This window comes from Takifugu rubripes, chromosome 12 (genome assembly GCF_901000725.2).
Source record: "Takifugu rubripes chromosome 12, fTakRub1.2, whole genome shotgun sequence".
NCBI lineage: Eukaryota > Metazoa > Chordata > Actinopteri > Tetraodontiformes > Tetraodontidae > Takifugu > Takifugu rubripes.
In genome coordinates, this window is record NC_042296.1 from 1,993,207 (window position 1) to 2,007,083 (window position 13,877).

Sequence of the window (13,877 nt, forward strand, 5' to 3'; positions counted from 1 at the left end):
ATTCACCCTGAGTTGGCCCAAACTCACTTATTTACCCACTCCCAGGGAGGATTCAATCTCAAAAACACATTTCTTCACTGATAAGCTCTCACCAGATCACTGAAGTGAGTTTCCTATTGCTTGTGACCCTCCAACCACAAGAAACAAGACTCTAAAATGATGATTACTAATTTATGAAATGTATTCAGTTTTCTGCACTGACATTTTGGGTTAGGGTTTGGGTATAATCGTCTGGGGCCAGTGGATAGTCGAGGTAATGGTGCTGGCACATTATCTTTATTCATCAGAATGTTCAATATGAGGAGTTACGGCACCATCTAGTGGTTACTTGGTGATCGTTGGGTTTCTGGTGTTGATGTAAATCATTGATTGTTTTGGTGACAGTTGCTGAATTTTACACGTATAGTCATACATTTTATTATTATATTTAGTATTTTTACATATTCATTGTGAATCCTGAATTTTACAAAGGCAGATAAGATTGGAAATGCCACAAAATCAAACCCTTTTTGCCAAGTAAACTCTGTTATTGTTACTAATCCTGGTAATTTACAACTTACAGTATTTATCATTTATTCGCCGTTTGTTTGTTTTGTGATATTTTGAGTCCAATATCGTATTTATTTCTAGGCATGACCTAACAACATGCTTAAACATCTTACTTAAACATCCATCTGTTACATAAAGGTGAGGTTATAAACCACACTCCTATTGGTCACCAAAGATGCCTTTAGCATAACTAAATAAATAGACACATACATTAATACATATATTTTAATCAATATAACTTTTTATTGAGGCTATTTATGTATGTGCACATTAATGTGTTTTACCTTGTATTCATTTTAAACACTTTTTATTATTTTATCATATATTCATTTATTTCTGTATTTCTCCGCTCCTATACCGGTATAATTTGATAGACTGCAGGATGGGTTCGTACGGTGCGATCTTGTCTTGATTATTACTGCCTGTCAATGCAGAGGTACTCGTTGATATCTTCACTGAGCATTTGCTCACGATTAACAAATGGATTTAAGCACCACGTATCAAAAGACCATATTTTCTGTCGACTGGAAAGAATGTTGGATGTTTTACTTGACCACATGGCTGAAAAGAAGGTCAATTTACCGGGAGTAGATTGCTTTTGTCTGGTTGCCCTGGTTGCCCGACAGCCCGCCAATCCTGCTTTAGATTGAGTTCAACAGCGGCCCTCATTAGCGTAGTGACGATATTAACGAGTACCTATGCATTGAAAGGCAGACATAAGTAAAGAAATGGGGAATACAGAGACAAATAAAAATCCCAACTAAAATATTCTATCGACCAAAATGTATGTATTTGCGTATTAACTTGTTTTGTTATGCGTAAGCCTTTCTGGTCACCCATATGTCATTAAAGCAAGTAAATTAAAATTAAAAATTAACTTCTCTCTTTCTTTTGTTAAGAGACTTTTAAGCGGTTGTGTACAGTGGAGTTGACCGATTATAAAACCGGTTAGTTTTATAAAACCGGTTAAGAGTTTTACCGGGTCCCTGGAGTATTCATTTTGAAGCTTTAAATTACGTCTGCCATGAACGCATCATAGCTCCCGTGCGAAAATGGTATTCACGAAATGTTCGTAGCTAAATTCAAAGCCAGCCATATGTAAACACTAGTGCTGCGTCCAGATAGCAAAACACTCGCCCACAGAGGTTGCCGCATGGTTTCTGATTCTCCTGGACTCAAAACCCTGCAGAGATACGCTAATTTGTGACAGAGAACACATCTGGGAGAAGCGCGGTGGCCGTCTCTCCTTCTCCCCGCAGTCTCGTCAAGATGTCAGCTTTCTCTGAGGCAGCTCTGGAGAAGAAACTCTCCGAGCTTAGCAACTCTCAGCAAAGTGTGCAGACGCTGTCACTGTGGCTCATTCATCACAGAAAACACTCGAAGACCATTGTCAATGTTTGGTTCAACGAACTCAAAAAAGGTAAGACAGGCACGGTCGTCAGGGTCGAAGAGACGGTTGTAACAACCATAAAACAAGTTCCGCGCAACATTAGCTGTCGGCTACATGAGGCTGCTACCTCCGGCTAAGGCGTCTCTATAAAGTGCAAAACTACGATATTATTATCATTATGATGATGTTCATGTAAGGTTGGTAGCAGGATTACACATCTAGCCAACTTTTTTAATGCATAAAAGGTTGTGACTCATCAATATTGGCTACCTTAGAGCTTATATTAGCCTGCATGTTCATTTGGTTGGCATTAAATTGTTGACGATGCTGTCAGCTAATTATAAAACCGTCTGTGCAAATGCTAATGAAACAGCAGTACTAGCCTCTGGCTAAACAATAGCTCACTTTCATTACTTCAGTCGTGTTTATACAGGCCTAGAAACAAAAACAGCATTCAGGAGAAAACAAGCCAAACATTAGCTGATGTTGCCAAACTGAGCGCCATAAATTGTTTTTGAGTCCGGGTTGAAATTAGCTTCATATCATCTTGATGGCGGAATAAAAGATTGTCATAGCATTGGGTTTACCCTGATACACTGTAGTGTCCAGTATAATTACAGCTAAACATCAAATTGTCCTAATATCAGTGTATTCATACCGTGTGGCCTCGCTATTGTTGTTGTTCTGGGCTGTAAGCTTTTGAACATTGCCTTAAAAATAGGCATATAATACTCTCCTGAATCAGGAATTCATTTTTAAAGATAAAGTCAGTATTCTGACATAATCATGACAGTTGCCCTTCCTCAGAACAATATTAGAAAAGCTTGGCCATTTCATTAGCAGGGTAATTCTGTCTTCATTCAGATACAAATCCTAACCTGTTGGTAATGTTAACACGCTGTAGCGACTGAACTCGGTTATTAGACATGAATAAGCTGTTAATATATAATTATATATTAATGGGTTTGTGGTAGCTGTTGCAATCACTAGCATAAGTTTCCTTAGGGATCAGAGTTATATGGCAAGTGGAAGATCTATTTTCAGATCTTGTCTGAGTTGTGAAAAGCGTGTGCATTGTTAATCACACTGGAGCTAGAGCTCTCCTTTTCCCCTCGATACTTGAGCCAACATTTACGCTATACCTCCATCATGGAACTGAGCTGCAAAATATATATCGGTATATAAAAAAAAATATAGTTGATTTCCTGCATTTGGCAGATATATGGTAAAGAAAGTCTCCATGTGATTATTTGATGTATTGGGAATAGATTTATTGATAACCAAGAATATCATTTCAATGTTATGCTTGTTTTTTAAATCCTGCGTTTGTTTTTGCAAACCACATCAAAGTACTCCACAGTAACATGTTTAAATGTCTATTTAAACACTGACAGCTCAGGTGTCACGCAAGCTGACCTTCCTTTACTTGGCCAATGATGTGATCCAAAATAGCAAGAAAAAAGGGCCAGAATTCACCCAGGACTTTGCTCCGGTTATTGTCAACGCTTTCAAACACGTGTACAGGTCAGTTTTCCCTTAGCGGTGGCAATCGGGGATTTGGGATAAATGGCAACAGTGGCTGTTGTTCGGCCTCAAAATGGACTAGACATCACAATGGCTTTTACAGTGTCTCTCTTCCTGTTTAGAGACGGCGAGGAGGGCTGTAAGAAACAGCTGGGTCGGGTTTTGTCTATCTGGCAAGAGAGGGCTGTATATGAGAACAACCTCCTGGATCAGCTCTCACAAGTACTCTGTGAGTTGGTGCAACAAATTCTGAGATGCTTTACGCCTGACTAACATGATCCATAAAATATACGTTTAACAAATTACATCTGCACAATTTCTCTGTCACAAAGTCAATGTAGCTAGAAAAACACTAGAAATGTAAAGCGTATACCTCTTTTTTTAAATGAATTCTAGATGGAGAAAAGAAGGCTAAAAAGAGGTCTTATGAAGAGATCCAGACAGATGAGGACTTTGCATCGCAGAGCTCGCCGGCTGAGCCCCCGCAGGTTCTGCCAACAGCAAGCACAAAGAATAGAATAATATGCTAATTTCTCTTCATTTCTTTTTATATTCTCGCTTGACAAAAGTGATCATGATGTCCCCTTGACAGCATAATATATACTCTCCTGCCTTTAAAGAAAACCTTCCCTTTATGGTGTTTGCTCTCCGTCTCAGACAGCAGAGTTAATCCGAGCGCTGCAGGAGCTGGAAAACGCAGCCTCCAGTGACTCGGCGCTACGTCAGCGCATCTCCTCCCTCCCTGCTGAGGTGCAGGATACGTCACTGCTTCACAAGATCACAGGTAGAGCTGCAAGATAAGGAAAACGTTGTCTCAATCACTGAGGAAGCAGATTCAACAGTGGTCAAATAGCAAATTTCAGGTGACATATTCTGGTCTGCTTTTTGCCTCCTGTGCTGCAGATAAAGAATCAGGAGAGCGGCTCTCCCGGCTGGTGGAGGAGGCCTGCATGCTGTTAGCAGATTACAGCGGCCGCTTGGCAGCAGAGATAGACGACAGGAGGCAGCTCACGCGTACATTAACGGTCTTCCTACAGAGTCAGAAGGACGGCCTGGCCCAGAACGAACAGAAACTTGAAGTGCGTAATCACTCTCCTTTCTCATTTTAATCTTTTCTTACTTTTCTGTGCATACCGTAGCTACTATACCTCTTTTTTGTGGGTGTTGTCCCTAGTCCAGGTGTGTCTAAACCCAGGCCTCGAGGGCGGTAATCCAACCGGGTTTTCTGACCTACCAGGTAGACGACGGCCTGCTGCCTTACCGAAAGCTGGCAGAGCAGAAAACCCGGCTGGACCACAGCCATCTCGGACTGGGTTATGGTGCTCTCCTGCTCCTTATCTGTCACATCCCACTAATTATTATAGGTTTGAGTATTAGATCTGATCAAACATCTTTTACTCGCTGAAATTTGTTTGGATTTTGACCTAACTCAGTTCCCATACAGTAAGTGTTGACTAAAACTCAAATTTTTAAAACTCTACTACAGAATAAAATTTTTAAAATATGGCATATTTGTACGATGGCAGTAACTTTCCAGCTTTTATCCACAGGACAACAGGAAGACAAAGAATTTCATACTTGTTTCTTCACCCAGAATTTACTCAAGCCTTTAATAAAAAGTGACAATAAAACAAACAAACCAAAAAGATCTTGTGAGTTTTTTTCCATTAGCTGTAAACTTGCAGCTCCTTGTACTACTGATTAAAAACTAAGGTTTGTTCTCCCTGAGAAAAGACAAAACCTTATCTGATTCTAATCGAGCTGGAGAGACATTTTCAGTTGTGTGCCAGGTTAAAGGTGAAAAAAAACATCACTGTGCCATTGTAATTCCTTGCAGCTTCGGTTTTTACAAACATTGAATAAGCACACATGAAGATGAAGCAATTATCTTTGTAAACATGGGCGTATGTAAATCAACAAAGTCAATTTATTAATGTTATTTTGCTGCTGTTTATTTTGCTAGATTTATTCTAAATAATGTGCAACTGGTACATTGTCCCACTGGTTATGAAAAGTTAAATCTAAATGTCGGTGGGAGTCTGGTTCCTTGATGTGACATAAACCATGAGGAATGGCTGCGTGAGTTGAAACCTGGAAATTTGTTGTCATATGCATCAGATAACGGGTTAATGTGGGTTCTAGGTCTTTTGCTTTAACTTTTAGATTCTGAATTATGTATGTTTTGTACAGTTCCATATTGATTGCTGTCAAAAATGCTTCTGTCTCATGAAGTAGTTTATTCAGACTTATTTTGGTGACTTATTGATGTATGTTGTCTTCACATTTTCAGGAATACAAACGTAAACTGGCAAAAGTGACTCAGGTCCGGAAGGAGCTGCGGTCGCGTCTCAACAACCTTCCAGAGGGAATTTACAACCCTTCAAACTGAAGTTTATTCTCCTGTGATCAGACCCTCCTGCTACTGAAACATCTTGATGCCTCTCTTAAATGTTTGATGAGTGACATTATCATACTTGGTAGTGGAAAGTGTCTGTTCCATTGTTTAGTTTACCTGTGGCTGTCATTACGTCTACAGAAAAATTATTTATCATCGTGGCTTTTTGTATATATGAGGCAAATTATTATTAGTAAAATAAAAGTAACGTTTGCAGCCACGTGTGAAACTTGTAATTCATTATTGACATACGTTTTTTGCATATTATGGGAAAGGCCACTAATTTCGGCGTCATTTCCGGTATCCAAGGGTTTCTTCCGGAAGTTGACAAATTCGGACGCCATTAACTGGCAGATTTGCAAGGAATATATCTTATTTTAAGTTTAGACCGTGGGTTGTCGTTTGTTTGTTAACGAAATAATACGGCAAAACTGCAAGCCAGTGCCTATAAATAACCAAACAAAAACTTGAAGCTGGAGGTCGTTTCAGAGCTGCTTCTAGCATTTAGCGTTTGGCTAAACGACGCGACTTGAAATAAAGTCACATATTAGCCAAAAATGGACGAATTTGTGACTCCCTATGATGAAGATGACGCCCAGTTTATTGAATGCAAGGTACGTTGGCTACATTTAACTCAGTTGTAGCTAATGAATTCGACACCCGAGAGGTAGATTTTAAATATATATATATATATATATCAATACATAATAAATAAAGACAGACGTCCTGTCATTCAAACGCTTTTCTTCAGAAACGAATTTATATACAATTTAAGTTGTAGTCACTTGTACGTAGTTAATGTGTTATTGCGAGACGTTAACTATAATGGCACACTTAAGTTGTACCGTTGTAAGTTACTATAAATTAATCATCGTAACAGGGTTTTATGCAGCTTGTCAACACGCTGATGTATAGTTTCTTTAAACACAGGTGTGTGAAAAGTCTATGAGAGGGGAAACCTTGTATAAGATTCATCTGACATCGCCTAGCCATTTAAAGGTAATGAACACAACACATTTACAATATGGTAATGGGAATCTGGACCCCCAGCTTTAAACACTCAGCGAACTTTAGAGCTTTTTGGGAGCACATCTTTCACATCGCCAAGCTCTTAATGGTGGCATTAGCTTGATATTGTTAAAAAATATCCAGCTATATTTTGTCTTCCCTCCTTGCCTGTTCGACCTTGATTATCTCCTTCCCGCTGTTTAAACTACTGCATCTTGATCTTCTTGAATCAAACCAACCGCTGATATGGTAAGTACCACATCAGGAATGAAAAGGAGCTTCTTCTTGCATCTCAGCTGGGATCTTCCAGCTTATTTTCTTTTCCAAATGTGCTAAAATGTTGCACAGTGTCAAGTTCTTTCATGTGCAGTCGTGGAAGTGTTGCCTTGCTGTTTGGGGATTCTACAGTTGATGTTAAAGGAACATGGAAGGCCTCTTTAAAGCGTTGATCTTGCAGTAGGTTGACACCCGGGAAAATATGTCAACGTATCAACATTGGGCTGAACTTGATTCGGTCCGTCATATTTGCACTGTGGCTGGAAAGGAAATGGATTGTTTGGCAGTCCAATTTCATAGTCTTCATTTTATAGCAACCATTGCGTTTTAAAATTTCCCTTTCCCAATTTGATCCTTTTAACACGTCTTTGTCAACATGTTCCTATACATTAAACCACAGGTAACCGTGTTCATTTCATTTCCCTCTTGAAAATCTACATCTGGCTCAAACTTGTCTTGCTGGAGCTCTGGATCTCAAAATACAATGGATGTTATGAAAGAAAACTCTCCTCCGGAGGAAGGCATTGAATCACATCCAAGACCTTTTAAAGGCCTGCAGGGATGTTTTCATAAATGAAGATTTGGGATCGAGATACGAGAATGTAAGGGTGTGATCAATGTCTGTAGATGGGCTTAGAAGACATGGATGAGCATGAGTATGCGCATCAGCATCACAAGATGACACCAACGGAAAGGTTGGTTTCTCTGTGGCAATCATCTGTTATGAGGAGTGGAATGATGGATTTAATCCTGATCTCAACTGGCCTGGGACATCTGATGCTTGATGACACTTCTTCTTACCCTGTTCTATGGCAAATGTTCTGTGACTACGGAGAACAGAGAGATGTCACAATATTTGAGCGTTTTACCTTGTCGGTAAGACACCATACGGAAATATGTGTTATGTATTCAGACTACTGACTGCTGTGTCATTCTTTACTGGTGGCACTGACATGTTTGTGGAGTCGTATTCCATGTACTTTTTCTTTCACATTGTTGGGACATGTGCAACTGATCTTTTGTAACTCCCATAAGTTACAAAGGTGCTCCTTTTTGGGAACTGTTCAGTCCATCATAATATTGGTTTTTGCACTGCTTGACAGTATAAAACCATTAAATGGATACCTAAGAATAATGCAGTTGTCGTGGTCTGACATTTTTCCATCACAACAAAATAGCACCCATATTGCCATGGACATTATGGCAGACATCTGTGAAGGGGACTGTTGTTCACTCCCTTTGGAAAGCCCCCACCCTGGATCCTTTTATATTAACTTGACATTGGTTATGCATAGCTCAGTCATAGCTGAAGCCCTTTAAGTTAAAGTGCATGTAAATGGCTGCTCTACATATGACAGCATCACAAATGAGCCATTCAGAAAAAAAGTCTGGCTCTTTGTGTGAAGTACTCAGATTGTTCTGGGGATAAAAAAGGAATCCATCTGAGTGGCATCTATTTTACTGCACTATAAGCTATAAATTAATTAAAATGTTTTTGTTAATAGAAAAAAAATCCTTTTCTTTATCTGTAGCACTGATCTTACCAGTGTACGCACCTGTTTGACTTAATTTGTATTACTCTCCTTTCATTTCCGGCAGAAGGAGGATGCCCTTATTGCTGTGGGTAAGTAAATGTCACCTTGTCAATGTAATCTTCTCTTGCCCTGATTATACTTGCCGTCTTCTGTGGCAGGTATATCAGTCTATTTTTAGAGAAAAATATTTTGACAAGCTGGTAGATATAGCTCAAAATACAGGCTTTCCCGTGCCCTCCTGAACTCTGGACTTACTGCACAACGAGCAGTTGAGTTGAATCTAAAATAGTCAACGCTGCCAAACATCAACACCTGATGTAAATGATGCATCAGCAGCAGGATTACTGAAAATACTGGCCTGGAACTTTCAGATGGATTTTTTTTTTTTTTTTAAACTTTTGGGATGGTTTAGTAAGTCCCATGGCTATCTACGCATGGTGTGGTCGGTTACACTTCCATAATCAATTTAATGCCTGAGATGGACTGAGGCATGATGGACAGTGTCTGGATGGGAAGCAAGGCATACCACTCCTGCCCCCGATACAGAGAAACCCTGTGCCAACCCCACTCCCCTCCAGGATTCAAGCACTGACTGTGCAGGAGACATAAAACTAATCCTCTGTGATTTTAGAAGTTGATGTGTCTCCTGAGTCACTGTTTTCCTGCCCATTGTTTTTAAGAGGATGGTCCTGTTGCAGGGGCTGGGGCGGTGGTATCTCAGTGTGTTGGGAATTAGGCTAAGAAGTGGAGGGCTTTTGGTTCGAGCCCCACCACAGACCAAACATGGAAGGTGTTCTGGTAGTAGGGGAAGGAGCCAGAACACCTTCAGAGCATTGCCCAGGTACTATTGTGCAAGGTACCAAACCCACAAATGCTCATACAGGGTCCTTCAATCAACTGACAACTCATCCAGGTGTGTGTACCCTCCCCATGACCCCAAGAGGGATAAAGCAGTTGCAAATCAACAGCAAATACTTTTGCCTGCCTGGGACTGATGTGTCTACTCAAAATGAGGAATTCCGCTCAACATGTGTACGGAAAAGGTGCCGTACACACCGTATGTTGGGCTACTATTTCCAATGACAGGTTATTGTTTACGGGGCAGCGTACCGGACAGCCAACCACTGGCACACCTGGAGTTCTACTGCCAGCTACCGCCTCCACTGTCACTCAACTGAGACGCAGGAAGGAAAAAGGTTACTGAACAGGACTCTGTTTTGGCTAACAGAGAATGGCCAATGTTATTGGTCAGAGCCCCACTCCATCATCTCCTACAGTCAACCCTGATGTCAAGAATCAAGCCCTGATGGACAGAGTCCCGCTGCCTCCTAACGACTTTGCACTGGAAAACACTGCAATGGTGTTGCCACTGCCAGCAAGTGTTTATGTGTTGCACATAACATGGGGATGTAACGCTCCGGACCAGAACTTATGGTAAATTAGAATGGGTGAACCACAGAGAACAGAGTGATGGACACTTTCTTTTCTTTTCTTGTACTTTCGGTCAGTGATTTGTCAGCCTGTGTCGAGAAGGACCATTCCACTAATGGAGAACTTAATTTGCCATGTTCTGGAATCTGGATCTCTGATCATTGGCTTTTTAGCCACATCTTTTGAGCGAATAACATTTTTGTTATTCACGTTGGTCGCACAAAACTGAAAAAACTATCCCTCCCTCCTGCACACAAAACAATGCTGCCCAATCTCAAACACTGTTGTGTTGGATCATAATTAAGAGCATTTTCACTGATCAATATCTGTGCAGCATATTGTGCATCCCTTGTCTTCTGGAAAACTGCAAATGCTTGGATATATAGAAGAACTCTTGTTTTAGAGGAGTTGGGCTAATTTGCAGATGTAATCAGAGGTCAACTTGGTGACCAAAGAAGAAAGACCCTGATCATAATAAAGGTTGGGAAGGCAGAAGTTGTATTTGATCAAGTGTCATTAAAATCCTTTTATTATATATCACCATGTTTTCTTTTGTTAACTGGAGTTTGTCCATTTCTTAGGTCGTGCTGTGCGACGGCAAAACACACCCATATTTGAAGACATTCTACATTATCTGGATTACATGAAACTTGATGAGCCCATCATTGGTGAATAGCATCCTTTTTAATACTTAATACTAAACAGGTGTCTTGCATTCTCTGTGTTTCTTTCATTCTTTTTCTATTTTGCATTTTAGGCTTGGATTACTTGAGAGAATTGTCCAACAATGATTCACACGGTGATCCCAGATACACATGCAATCTGTGTAATCAGACTGCACATCTGACAGAAATGGTCCGCCACCTAATTGGACGTAAACACAGGCAAAAATATATGGTAAGAAGGATTGAACATATGGAAGCTAAAGATTTGGGGGGTTTTTTAACATAAAAGTCATAGTCAGTATTCTAATTTCCGTATACAGGAAACAAAACGACCAGACTTGGTGACTTGGAATAAAAGAGAATCCTTGGGAGGCAACATTTGCAAGGCCAAAGCAGAGATGATTGAGAGACAAGACGGCCGAGGACATCCAGTTGTATGGCAAACATTTAGCATATTGATTATTATGAATTAATTAGTGGCTTTTTTGTCTCTGCAAAAATACATGAAGTAATAGATATTTGTCCTTCTCTATTTCAGCAGATGGCCAAGAGGTCCAGAAACACCACATTTCCCTCACCAGGAGGTAAAAGTTTAATCTACATGGGCATCATCTTGATATTGTAACTCAAGTCAAACATTTATCATCAAAGGGAATTGACTACCAACAGCTTGTTTTTTTACTACATTCTTTTTGGATCTCTGGAGATAAATGTTCTGTGAATGGCTAGCATGAGGGTAATTAGGAGAGGGTAACTAGGGGTAGTTAAGGGTAAGGTTGTGAGAGTTTGTTTTTCTTTTTAATCTTTTCTCCCAGATCAACGGTGGCAAATGGAAAACCGATACAAAAAAGGTTCACTGGCACGACAAGGTGCGACATTACACCTTCCAAGTCTCATGGATTTTAAGATCGATTGTGTTCCAAGAGGGGGCAGTGTCTCAAAACAACCAAATGAATCTTCGTTCCATCAAGAAGATTCTTACGGCTTGGAACAAGACTGTAGGGACACGAGCAGCTGGGGCCGCTTTGAAGAAAATGTACAGATCACTATAAAAACAGATCACAGGGAAAGAGATGGATGCAAACAGGCTCATGGAGATCCTCATTACCGTACCAATTACAAAGAGCAATATGGACGAGCTGAACAGAGAGCTGTCGAGTTAAAGCCTAACATTTCCAATTGTTATTCAAGGTTAGAAGTGCGCCTTGGACGGTCACAGTCGTACAGTCGAGATGGATCTTGTGTAGAAGAAGCAACTTACAGGAGGGGTTACCCAGAAACGGATCCCCTGGATATTGTACGCACTGAGGAAAAAGGAATTGAGCATGGTCGGTCTTCAGTCTATAAGCAATTATACCCAAATGATGACAGCCGTCAGTGGTCTTGGGACAGAAGGCGGGGATCAAGGGAACCAGAGAGCAGAAGAAGAAGCTTTTCTAGAGGGGTGGAGAGTGACCAGTCACGTGACTTTTTGGTAAATGCTCAGTTAATGGAAGACCACAATATTGGAAAACCATATACCGAAGCAGCCAAACCTGGGCTGAGCAGACCGGGACTATCAAATCTTGAGAGAAAAGGTGATGTTCCAAGGTTCATGGCGGACATACCAGAGCCATTCAAGCGCTTCCTGAAAGGCAGAAGTGATGATATTGAACAGGGTAAAAGAAAAAGAAAGAGTCGCTTCTCTGACGCCTCTATAGAAGAGGTGGCAAAGACAAGGAGAATGTAAGTGATAATGACTTCCCGTTGATAACAAAGTGGTCCCCTCCATGAAGCTGGCTGCTGTTTTGGACTTATTTGATTTCTTGTGTAAGGTATGAAGAGTGTGGACCTTCAGAGCTAAAGTATGACAGCTACCATTCACCAGATCACTCATCACTGAGACCTAGAATGAATGAAACGCAACATTCTGGTCACGTACAGGTAATTAATGATAAAACTGGCAGAGTTAAATATAAGGTGTGTTGCATAATGTGATGAGCTGATGTTAAACATGTGTTTTTAAGAGCCCACATCATTATGAAAGTTATAACAGAGCTGGAGAAAGAGGAGGTTCACAGAAAGAAGTTGTATATGATATGCTGGTAAGATCATCAATCTTGTGCATATAAATTGTTTTTGTTTTGTTATTGTTCATTGTTTGTCTATTATCTCCCAGAAAAACATTGAAGTTGCCAATAGAGAAGAAGCTGAATTCCTAAAAAGTAAACTTTGTGACCTTCTAAAAGAATTTATGGCCAAGAAATCAGACAATATTGAGGTAAGTGTAACCCACAAGGTGAATTATTGCAATGTGCCACCTATATTAATTGTCAATCTTTTAAATAAAAAATAAAAGCAAATGAAGAAACAACTATATTTCTTGCAGAAAACCCCCAGTAGAGCATTCGTCTCCAAAAACTTTAACAGCTTAAATCCCGATGACTGTTTGCCTACCAGACATATGTATGAGCGAATGCTCAGAGAAAATTGTGACTACAGACAACAAGTAGAAAGCCCAAATTATCATGAAGATCACAGAGAAAGTGTTTGGGAGAACCTTGCTCACAATATGCCTGAGGAGCAGCACAGTGAACACAGCCGTTCCATGCAAGCAGAGCCGAGATACCCCAGCTCAAATCATAGCCATCATGAAGGTAAAGCAAACTGTTTTTTAAAATTTAATTTTATGTATATGACATAACTTATTTGTATTATATTGTCCATATTTGTCTTTTTAAATTATACATTTCATTTTCTGATCATTTATAAATTCCTTTTCAGATGGTTTCGTCCAGAGCGAAATACCTTCAAGACAAGTTTTCAATCTAAGTGATGCTCCGAGTTATCCTCAAAGGGCTCTGGAACCCACGTCCTCTTATGGTGATGAGGACCATTTGGACCTTCATCCTTCTGCTTATTTTCAATATATGGAGAAGAGTGGTCTTTACTCCAGCAGCCTAGAGAAAATTACCTCAACACTCCTGGAACTCGTGAAAAGGCAGTAATTGTAACATTTTCATAGCCTGTATTTCCTTCACTTTTATTAAATTAAAAAAAATTCAACTTTATGTTACGATGTATGTTTCCTTGAAACTTGTACTTTCCTTTAGTCAGTTTCATAA

General features: G+C 40.0%; 2 protein-coding genes across 6 annotated transcripts; both read left to right on the forward strand.

Annotated features, from left to right (window-relative positions):
* The first annotated feature begins 1,564 nt into the window (after positions 1 to 1,564).
* Positions 1,565 to 6,074, forward strand: LOC101066807 (regulation of nuclear pre-mRNA domain-containing protein 1A). 3 transcript variants are annotated; one of them, XM_003968895.3, is made up of 7 exons: positions 1,565 to 1,969; positions 3,334 to 3,463; positions 3,586 to 3,692; positions 3,860 to 3,951; positions 4,121 to 4,247; positions 4,367 to 4,542; positions 5,754 to 6,074. In XM_003968895.3, the coding sequence occupies exons 1-7, from the start codon at positions 1,819 to 1,821 to the stop codon at positions 5,850 to 5,852; spliced, it is 882 nt and encodes a 293-aa protein (XP_003968944.1). In that variant the 5' UTR covers positions 1,565 to 1,818; the 3' UTR covers positions 5,853 to 6,074. The 3 variants fall into 3 exon arrangements, with proteins under 3 accessions (XP_003968944.1, XP_029700693.1, XP_011607219.1); XM_029844833.1 differs by lacking the exon at positions 5,754 to 6,074 and adding an exon at positions 4,638 to 5,109 and having other exon boundaries at positions 1,566 to 1,969; XM_011608917.2 differs by lacking the exon at positions 5,754 to 6,074 and adding an exon at positions 5,014 to 5,109 and having other exon boundaries at positions 1,566 to 1,969.
* A 93-nt stretch (positions 6,075 to 6,167) lies between these two features.
* LOC105417133 (uncharacterized) lies at positions 6,168 to 13,823 on the forward strand. Of its 3 annotated transcripts, none has more exons than XM_011608914.2 (13): positions 6,168 to 6,472; positions 6,789 to 6,857; positions 8,742 to 8,766; positions 10,690 to 10,776; positions 10,866 to 11,005; positions 11,094 to 11,207; positions 11,312 to 11,357; positions 11,589 to 12,498; positions 12,588 to 12,696; positions 12,780 to 12,857; positions 12,932 to 13,033; positions 13,142 to 13,409; positions 13,537 to 13,823. In XM_011608914.2, the coding sequence occupies exons 1-13, from the start codon at positions 6,416 to 6,418 to the stop codon at positions 13,758 to 13,760; spliced, it is 2,229 nt and encodes a 742-aa protein (XP_011607216.1). In that variant the 5' UTR covers positions 6,168 to 6,415; the 3' UTR covers positions 13,761 to 13,823. The 3 variants fall into 3 exon arrangements, with proteins under 3 accessions (XP_011607216.1, XP_011607217.1, XP_011607218.1); XM_011608915.2 differs by having other exon boundaries at positions 11,315 to 11,357; XM_011608916.2 differs by lacking the exons at positions 6,168 to 6,472; positions 8,742 to 8,766.
* The last annotated feature ends 54 nt before the right edge of the window (positions 13,824 to 13,877 follow it).